Below are 9,548 nucleotides of genomic sequence, written 5' to 3'. Positions count from 1 at the left end.
ACATCACAATATGCGAACTTTGTACACAAAGGGCAAGCTCTGGACCATGCTAGATGAAACATTCGCAACAGGCCCCCAAATTTTTAAAAAAAAATTACATACAAATAGGCCTCAAAAAAAAATTTTAAGACCCCAAATTTGTAAAAAAAAAAAATTTACATAGAAAAAGTCACAGACCCCCAAAATTTCAGCGCCGGTCATGTGTACACATACAACTTCGTATGCATGCCGGAACAAACATAACATGCAAACAATACTACTAATGTTCGCAAGATAGTATAAACAACTCACAGAAAGTCAACTTAACACACATGCATGCATACAGCACATAAAGTCAACTTAGTCATATAAATGTTTATCACAACCTTGCAAGCATACAAGAATGTACGGTAAAAGAAACAAACATATGTGAAATTTAGACATATACAACTCCGTCTAAAGTACTCCCCATAACATACAAACTATACTACAAACGATGTCCATGTAGTCTTAATAGATCATACAAATACACCGGCGCACAACCGATAGGTGGAACATGCATCAATTATGCATATAGTTCAACCATAACCTATACTATTACCCCGAAAGCCGTTTTCATTATTTTCCTATATCGGGGAACCATACTATGTATGTGTCCCATATAGTATAGTATAATATTTCATCTTCTTAACCCTCTCCTGTAATACCTGCTGAACCTAAAATCTACACAAAGTATTTGATAGTGATCGGGGTTTGATCTAGGGAAGACAAATGATGTAGGCAACGATATCTTTAGAACACAACGATGTTAAATAGTTTCCAGTAGGTGAAAATATAATTTATTGATGAATAAGATCAAATACAATGGATTGAACTAGATCGAGTGATACAAACGAGATCGGTAAAGAAAGAATATAAAAATTGGAAAACAACAAGATCGGTGAAAGTGTATAGCTCTCTCTAGGGTTTTCAACGTGTGTCCTCTTCTGTTTCCATTCATCTTCCTTTATAGTAAGCTGACTTCGAGACCTCTGTGGTAGCTCCGCGATCTCAGCTTCTTGTTGCAAGATCTCCGCGACCTCGGCAACTCCTTCTCGAGCTTGTATTCTTGCTACGGGCTCAGGCCCTTTAAGGCTCATGCCTTTGATCGCGGCCCATTATGGTGTTGACCAAATTGGGTCCAACATTTGTCCCCCAGCCTTTCTGGTTTATTGGGAAACTGAAAAGGCGAGAAACTACTGTTACTTGGCGGTGTCGCGATTCTCGGAGAATGGGGTGCCACGCGCGTCGTCTTGATTTGACTTGTCGGCCATTATAGGATCGTGTGGTCGAGATTGAAAGTTCGTGGCCGGTTAGATCCTAGCGTTCTCGGGAACCATTTTTTTATTATATATATTACATATTACTGAGCAGATCGTCTTCTTCGTCACTTCGATCCTTCTTCTTTCTTTGTCATCTTCTTCTTGGTTTTTTCTATCTCTTTCGCGACACTTCTTCTTAATTCGGAACTATGGCTGCCGAAAAGTTTGGTCTACATCTCAAGACAATTCTTAAAGGGAAACATATCGACGTCATTTACGAACTCTGGGGAGTCAATTACGCCGTAGAAATCGAACTCCCCGAGGATGGTGAGACTCCGGAGAACTTGAGACCGGGGTATTGTGGAGCTTACGCGTCTCATTTCGAGGCTGGCGGCTTATCGTTTCCTCTTCCTCGTTTCCTTCTCGAGGTGCTGACGGAGATCAATATGGCGTTTACCCAGATGGCGCCTAACTTTTTCCGGTACTTCTTGGGTTGCTGGGTCCGAGCTCAGGAAGAAGATCTTGAATTTGGTCTCAAGGAGTTAATGCAATTATTTTCCATAAAGCGAAACAACGTCTTTCCTGGCATGATGATTCTTGCTCCTCGAGGTGGTCGTGTTATCATCGAAGGCATTCCTAATAAGGATGATCGATGGAGGGAGAATTTTTTTGTTGTTAAGATAAATCCGGCGTCAGTCGGTTTCGAGAGGATTCCTCGGGAATGGTCCGACGACATTTGTGAGTCTCATTTCGTCTTGGTAAACGATGTCTGTTGTTTTCTTCTCTTTTTTTTTTTAAAAAAAAAAGAGAATTCCTTTTATTTATAGAACCTTTTGGGTTTGCGCATATGTCTCCCGAGCTTCACGGGTTAATGGAGACTTTGCGTCGAGGTAGCACTCGCTGGCTCTCCTTTACTCCTGACCGAATTCAAGCCGCCTGCGCTCTCCCATCGGGTGCGAATCGTGCTACTCCTGTCGCCTTGGTGGCTCCTGTTCAGCCCAAGAGAGGTCGGGGCACCAAAAGTAAGTGGCTATTATATTGCTCTTCTTTCTGGCATGATTTGGGGCACTTCGTTGATATGATCCTAAGTTTTTCGAGGTTTGCTTCACTTTTTAGGGAAGAAGGATGAAGAGGTGTTACTCGATCGTTCTGACGAATCTTCTGAGGTCGGGTCATCAGAGCGAGCTCGGAAAGTCCATTGGGGGCGGGTCCTTTGACCGAGGTCGCAGGCTCAGTCTCTTGGTCTTCTTGCTAGGCCAGTGTCGGTCGCTATTCCATCTGGTGGAGCTTGCAAGGCACCGGATACTTCGGCGAGCTCTGCTGGTGATCGAGCTCTTAATGACGAGATCGATTCGTCATCTCGTCAATCTCGACGTCGGGTTTTGGAGGAGATTAACTCTGTGACTTTGGGATCGTCAAGCCCAAGACTTTCTCCGCTGTTGCGTGCTTCTGGTGAAGGTACTTCGCGGGTTAACCCCGGTGTCCTTCCTTCGAGTGTGCCCGAAGCTTTTTCGTGGTCGTTTGCGTATGACAGCGAGATCCCCATCCTTGAGAACCCCGAGTCCCTTGCAGCAATTTGGTGTAAGATAAGAGCAGAAGGGTGCGAGCTCCCTTCTTTGGAGCACATGCGAGAGCGCGACGCCTATGTTCGGATGGCAGTCGCAAATGCCAAGGTACGTTGTCTTCGCTTGATTCTTTATGGACTGGGATGCTTAGTTTTGATGCTATCATTTTGCTTAGGCTATGGAGGCGAGCAATGATTATGCCGCTTTAATGGAGGGGAGATTGGAAAATTTTCCTAGTAAGGAAGAGATCGCGGGTCACCTTCTCACAATCCAACAGCTTCGGGGTGAGTTGGGTGCTGCTCGGGAGGTGGAGAGACCGGGAGGTGGAGAGACAGCGCAAAGTGGATTTTGAGGAATTGAAGAAGAAGTTGGCGGCTGCTGAGGCAGAAAAGGTTGTTGCTCAAAGCAACCTTAACTCGATGGAGGAGAAGTATAAGCGAGAGATCAAAGGTCGGGATAGGAGAGCTCGCAAAGATCGCCATCTAGCTCGTGTCTCTCTTGCGAAGGAGTACGAGGGGGTTTTGGCTGTATTCAGGGGTAAGTTGGAGCAGAAGAAGAAAGAAACGTCTGCGGAGATTCTTTTGCAAGAGACGTGAGTTCGTATCGAAGCTTTGACCGAGTATAGTGAGGGCGGCTTCGAGCTCGAGGCGGAGTTGGAGCGCCTTAAAGACTTGGAGGTTTCACTCGACGTCGATTACGGTCTTGCTTCGGTGTCGGACCCTTCTCTTGGTCTTCTCGATCTCCCCGAGATCTCTGGAGGCTCGGTCAACCAAGATTGATGCGACGGTTATTTTGATTTAGTTTGAAGTTTGCTATGTTTTATATGTATGTTTTTTTTGTTTTTGTTGTTGGAGAAACATATATATGTTTCCAACGGATTTACGTGATAATAACTCTTTAATCGTAGGTTTCCGATTTGTTTTAAGCCTCGTTGAGCTTGCTGTTTTACCCTTTGGAAGGCGTGAAACAGAGACTGATCAGGAATCTGTTTTGTGGGCCTTTATATGGCCTGATAGAAAGTTGGTAAATGGGCTATGCTTAGGAATTGGATGTTCAAAGTGATGAAAGAAAGCTAAAGACTGTTTGTTTGGTTGTTTGGGCTGCACTCGGTGACGAGCTGCCTACGTACCCCTTCCGAGGGATCAAGCCTTATCGTAGTTCCATTTTTGACTGAGCTGTAGGTATCGATAGCCCCCTAGCTCGAAGCTTTGATCGTTATGATCGAGGTTCGGGTTTGCGTTATTTGTAGTATTGCTTTAAGTTGTAGGCGTTCCAAAGTCTCATTTCTGGGAGGCCTGTTTTGACTTTTTTTAGCTCGTAGACTCCTGTTCGGATTTATTTAGTTACTTTGTATGGTCTTTCCCATTTTGTTCCTAGCTTTCCTGCTCCTGGCTCTTTCGTTCCGTCGAACACTTTCCGGAGAACTAGGTCGCCTACGGAGAAAGCGCGGTTTCTTACGTTTGAATCATAATAACGTGCTGCGGCTTGTTGGTAATTTTGTACGCATATTGCTGCTTTTTCGCGTCGTTCCTCGATCATATCCAGCTGATGGATTAACAACTCTTCATTGAGTTCGGCGTCTTCTGGACATATTCCTCGTCGCTGACTCGGGACCTCAATTTCGGCTGGGATTATGGCCTCGATTCCATAAGATAGTGAAAACGGAGTTTCACCGGTTGCGGTGTGGGGGGTTGTTCTGTAGGCCCATAGGACACCATGCAGCTCTTCTCCCCACCTCTCCTTCTTGAGGTCGAGCCTTTTCTTGAGGTTGTTCATTATAGTCTTATTTGCGGCTTCGGCATGAACGTTGCATTTTGGGTATCGGGGGTTTGCGGCCTTAATCTTGATTTTCCATTTCACGCAAAACTCGTCGAACATTTTAGAAATGAATTGTGGTCTGTTGTCGGTTACTATTTCGTATGGTAGACAATGTCGACAGATGATCTTTTTTCAAATGAAGCTGGTTACCGTCGTGGAAGTGACATTTGAGAATGCTTCGGCCTCGATCCACTTGGTGAAATAATCGGTTAATACCAGAAGAAATCGCAGCTGGGCTGGTCCGGAGGGTACTAGCGGGCCTACCACATCCATGGACCATTTCATGAAAGGGTATGGTGAGGATATCGTAGACAGTTTTTGAGTCAACTGATGTATCATCAACGCGAATTGCTCGCTGTCATCGGTGATTGTTGGCCAGAAGTAGCCTAGTTTCTTTATCCTGATTGCTAGGGATCGTCCCTCGGAGTGGCTTCCGCACACTCCCCCGTGAGTTTGTTTCAGGATTGTGAACGCGTCCTTAGGGGATACACCTACTAGATAGGGCTCGTCTCGACTTATTTTGTACAGTTTTTCCTCCATGGTACAATAACACGAACTCCGGGCTTTTATTTTTCGAGCTTCCCATCTCTCGGCGGGGAGCTCGCCGTCCTTTATATATTAAAATATCGGGACTCTCCAATCTGGCCTCGCTTCTAGCTCCTTCTTGAAGGCTTCGTGTGCCTCGTTGCAGGTGGATAGCTGCGGTGGTCGCTGTTCTTCTAATCCCGACGCGCGATGTGCTCGGGCCGATTGACTATCGGGCTCGTCGCTGTTTTCGTTGTCGAGACCCTGGCTTTCTCTTCGTGCCCTACTTGGAGTAGTGATTGCATCAATGCGCGGGGGATTGTTTTCCAGAAGATCGATTTCCTTACGTGGGAGATTTATGCTTGGTTTATCTATCCCTTCTACTGGTATTATTCTTTTCACCGCTGGATTGGAAGTTGAACCAGCGCAGCCAGCGCATCCGCTGATGTATTATCCCCCCTTGGGATTTTTGTTAGTTCGAATTTGTCGAACTGCTGAGCGATTTCTTGCAGGACTGAAAGGTATGCTTCCATTCTTTCATTTTTTGCTTCGTATTTTCCGTGGAATTGCTTGTGACTAATTGTGAGTCATTGAAGGCACTGATTTCTCGGACACCGATGCTTCTTGCGAGCAGTAGTCCCGCGATCAGGGATTCGTATTCGGCTTTGTTGTTCGACGCGCTGAACCCTGGGCGAAATGATTGTTCGATCATTTTTCCCATCGGGGATTCGAGCTGTATTCCGATTCTGGATCCTTGTTTCGATAACGCCCCGTCGACATGTAATATCAATTTAGTATTCGAGCTCGAGCTATCCTCCTTTGGGACGAGTTCGATGACGAAATCTGCTAGTACTTGTGCTTTCTTGCTCGTTCGTGGTTTATATTCTATGTTATATTCACTGAGCTCGATTGCCCATTTTGCGAGCCTGCCGGATTGGCTTGGACTATGGAGTATTGTCCGAAGGGGTTGTGACGTCATGACTATGATCGAATGATACTGGAAATAGGGTCTCAGTTTTCTGGCGGCAGTTACTACCGCTAGTGCGATTTTCTCCATTACGGGATATCTGGTTTCAGCGTCAACTAGCGACCTACTCACATAATATATTGGTTTCTGTTCTCCATTTTCTTCGCGGATCAGGACCCCGCTCACCGCGTGTTCGGAGGTCGCGACGTATAGGAAGAGGGTTTCTCCTACGATCGGCTTAGACAACACGGGCGGTTCGCTGATGTACGCCTTGAGCTCTTTTAGGGCAGAATCGCATTCAATGTTCCATTCAAATTTCTTATTTCCTTTCAACAATTTGTAGAAAGGAAGGCATCTATCGGTCGATCTGGATATAAAACGGTTTAATGTGGCTATTTTCCCGGTGAGGCGTTGTACTTCTCGGACCGGTCTTGGGGGTAAGGTATCGACGAGTGCTGCGATCTGCTTTGGGTTGGCTTCGATTCCTCTTTTGGTTACCAAGTAGCCGAGGAACTCCCCAGAGGCTACTCCGAACGTACATTTGGTTGGGTTTAGTTTCATTCTGAATTTGTTGAGGATGTTGAAACATTCTTGTAACTAGGGAACATGGTTACGTGCTTTCGATGACTTTACTAGCATGTCGTCTATGTAAACTTCCATTGTTTCCCCAAGTTGCTTGGAGAACATTTTGTTTACTAATCTTTGGTAAGTGGCTATGGCATTCTTTAACCCGAATGGCATCACTTTATAGCAGTATGTTCCTCGCTCCGTAGTGAAGCTTGTTTTTTCCTGGTCTCCGGGATTCATAAGTATTTGATTATAGCTTGAGAATGCGTCCATGAAGGAGAGTAGTTCATGTCCGGCTGTGGCTTCTACTAGCCGGTCGATATGCGGTAATGGAAAGCTGTCTTTCAAGCATGCTTTGTTGAGGTCGGTGAAGTCGATACATACTCTCCATTTTCCGTTCTTCTTTTTAACCACGACTGGATTTGCGAGCCAGTCGGGGTATTGAACTTCGTGAATGGAGCCAATTTTCAGGAGCTTATCCACTTCGCCATTCACGGCTTTGGCTCGCTCGCTGCCTTGCTGGTTGTTTCTAGGCGGATAACCACTCTGTTGGTTGTTGGGATAGAATTTCTGTTGGTAGTTGTTGTACTGAAAGTTGGGCTCTTTTTTGTACCAGCTACCATTGTTGTTGATGAAACACAGCTCTTCCTGACCTTCCAAACAAACCCTCAACCTCATGGACAACAAGTGGATCTTCCTGCTTGGAGTTACCAACAAACTTCAGCTGCTCTTGGGTGACTCACTAATCTCCATGATTCCTCTTAAACCCATATTGGATTTCAGATTAATCATGTAGAGAAATATATAAGAAATCAACAAGAACACAAGATGAAAGCAATGAAATCTGAATCAAAAGAAGTTTTACTAGTTGTTCTCCAGAAAAGAGATTCTGCATCTGGTGGCTACCAAAGGTACTTAAAACATAGGTTTTGAAAAGTAAAAACGTGCATAATGAAATGACCAAAAGGCCCTTGAGAAAACATGAATTCGGCCAAACAAATAGACGAGGAGCGACCTCGGCACGTCGCTGCGAGAGGTCGCTCCCGGGTCGTTTCTTCGCGAGCGACCTGGCTGTGCCATTCTGAAGACGTCACTCCCGGCTTGCTCGTAAACCATAAACGCGAGCGACCTCTGGGTGTCGCTGTGGTGAGGTCGCTCTAGGAGCTGGAGCGACTTCGCCTTGTCGCTCTAGGAGGTCGCTCCGAAGCGTAAATGGCGAGCGAGTTCATGGCGTCGCTCCGGTAGGTCGCTCCCATGCATTGCTCGTCCAATGATCACCTTAATCACCTCTTTTGAGCTCCAAACGCACCCAAATGTCTCCAGCAACTCCATGTGGTACTCCAATACCTAATAGAGACATATGTATGCAAAATGCAACCTTGACATGGCTAAATCCTAATCTATATGATGAAAATGCACATGAATAAATGGATAAAATAATGTAAATATGCAAGATATCAACTCCCCCAAACTTATTCTTTTACTTGTCCTCAAGTGAACTTTCTAGAACTCATAGGGAGAGAGGTTTGAAGGTGGGAGCTCATAGCCAAAAGAAACAGACAAAGCACTCAAATCAACATCTAAATTCAGAATTAGTACATCCTCTCTTATTATACTCTAGCTTCTCTAGGCCTATCTCAACTCTTTTCATCCCTACACTCATCATCATGCATTCACACATGCAAATCAATCAACTCTCAAGTTCATTAAGCATAGCATCAAGTGAATTCTTGCAAATGGTCAATTGGTCCAAATCATTTGGGTAAAGGGAGGCTTTTTAATCAAGTGAGTCAAGGAGTTCAAGATATATGATATTTAAGGTGGTATACTCTCAAGACAAGTAGCCTTGACATTGCACATAATATATCTAAGAAAGGGATCAACTCATGCATACAATGCTCAATCTCCATTGTTCTACCCTTTTCCCAAACATATATGATACACATTCATTTCCCCATTCCAAACTCAACTCACATCTCTCACCCAAGGACTTCAAAAGCAATTCCCAACATAAAACTCTTTTTTTTTCAAGGGATTTCTTACACTCTTTTGAACACCTCTTAGCTCATACTAGTTTTGCTAGCCTCCTTTCTTTTTTCTTTTTTTTTTATGTTTGGGGGCCAAGAATTTTCACAAATTGAGCTAGAAGTTTCTCTACTTATCCCATAAAGACTAGTCAATTAAGCACAAGAGTTCACTCTTTTCCTTCAACTTTCTCATACTCCCAAATCAAACTTTACAACTCTCACCCCCATCCTATGGCTAGACAATCATGTGCCTAATCTAGCAAGAATGAAGATCAAGCATTGTCGTTCCCGATACTCTCAACATTATGTGCATGTAAGACTTTCCGAAAAAGGCCTCACTCATCAATCAATGAAGGCTTAAAGGGAGGAAGGGATTTTAGGGAGAGGTCTACCACTAGAGGTTGTCAAAAAGATTGGCAATTGATTGCAACGTGGAAGATGTTCTCTTTACCCAAATGGAGATCAATCGTGCCTTCCTTCACATTAACAATAGCTCCTGCTGTAGCTAAGAATGGCTTTCTTAGAATCAATGGGTCTTGAGGCTCCTCACCCATCTCAAGCACCACAAAATCTGTAGGTATCTCATACCTTCCAATCTTCACAGGGAGGTCCTCTAAGATGCCCACAAGGTACTTCACTGAACGATCAGCCAACACCAAAGAGAGTCTACACTTCTTGTACTGAGTGAATTCAAGTCTCTTTGCAACAGACAAAGGCATCACGCTGACACTAGCTCCCAAATCGCAGAGACATTTCTCAAATACCATAGGTCCAAGAGCACAAGGTAGTGTGAAGCATC

The 9,548-nt window shown here is 44.6% G+C and overlaps 1 protein-coding gene across 1 annotated transcript; it reads left to right on the top strand.

The window, feature by feature from the left end:
• Nucleotides 1-1,489: 1,489 nt before the first annotated feature.
• LOC106323840 lies at nt 1,490-3,197 on the top strand. Its single transcript, XM_013761899.1, has 5 exons — nt 1,490-2,038; nt 2,140-2,302; nt 2,397-2,446; nt 2,510-2,953; nt 3,021-3,197. Exons 1-5 carry the CDS (start codon nt 1,490-1,492, stop codon nt 3,195-3,197), a joined length of 1,383 nt encoding a protein of 460 aa, XP_013617353.1.
• Nucleotides 3,198-9,548: the final 6,351 nt, after the last annotated feature.

This window comes from Brassica oleracea, chromosome C2 (assembly GCF_000695525.1).
Source record: "Brassica oleracea var. oleracea cultivar TO1000 chromosome C2, BOL, whole genome shotgun sequence".
Lineage (NCBI taxonomy): Eukaryota > Viridiplantae > Streptophyta > Magnoliopsida > Brassicales > Brassicaceae > Brassica > Brassica oleracea.
The sequence above is the reverse complement of the archived record's forward strand: the minus strand, read 5'-3'. Positions and strand labels throughout refer to the sequence as shown.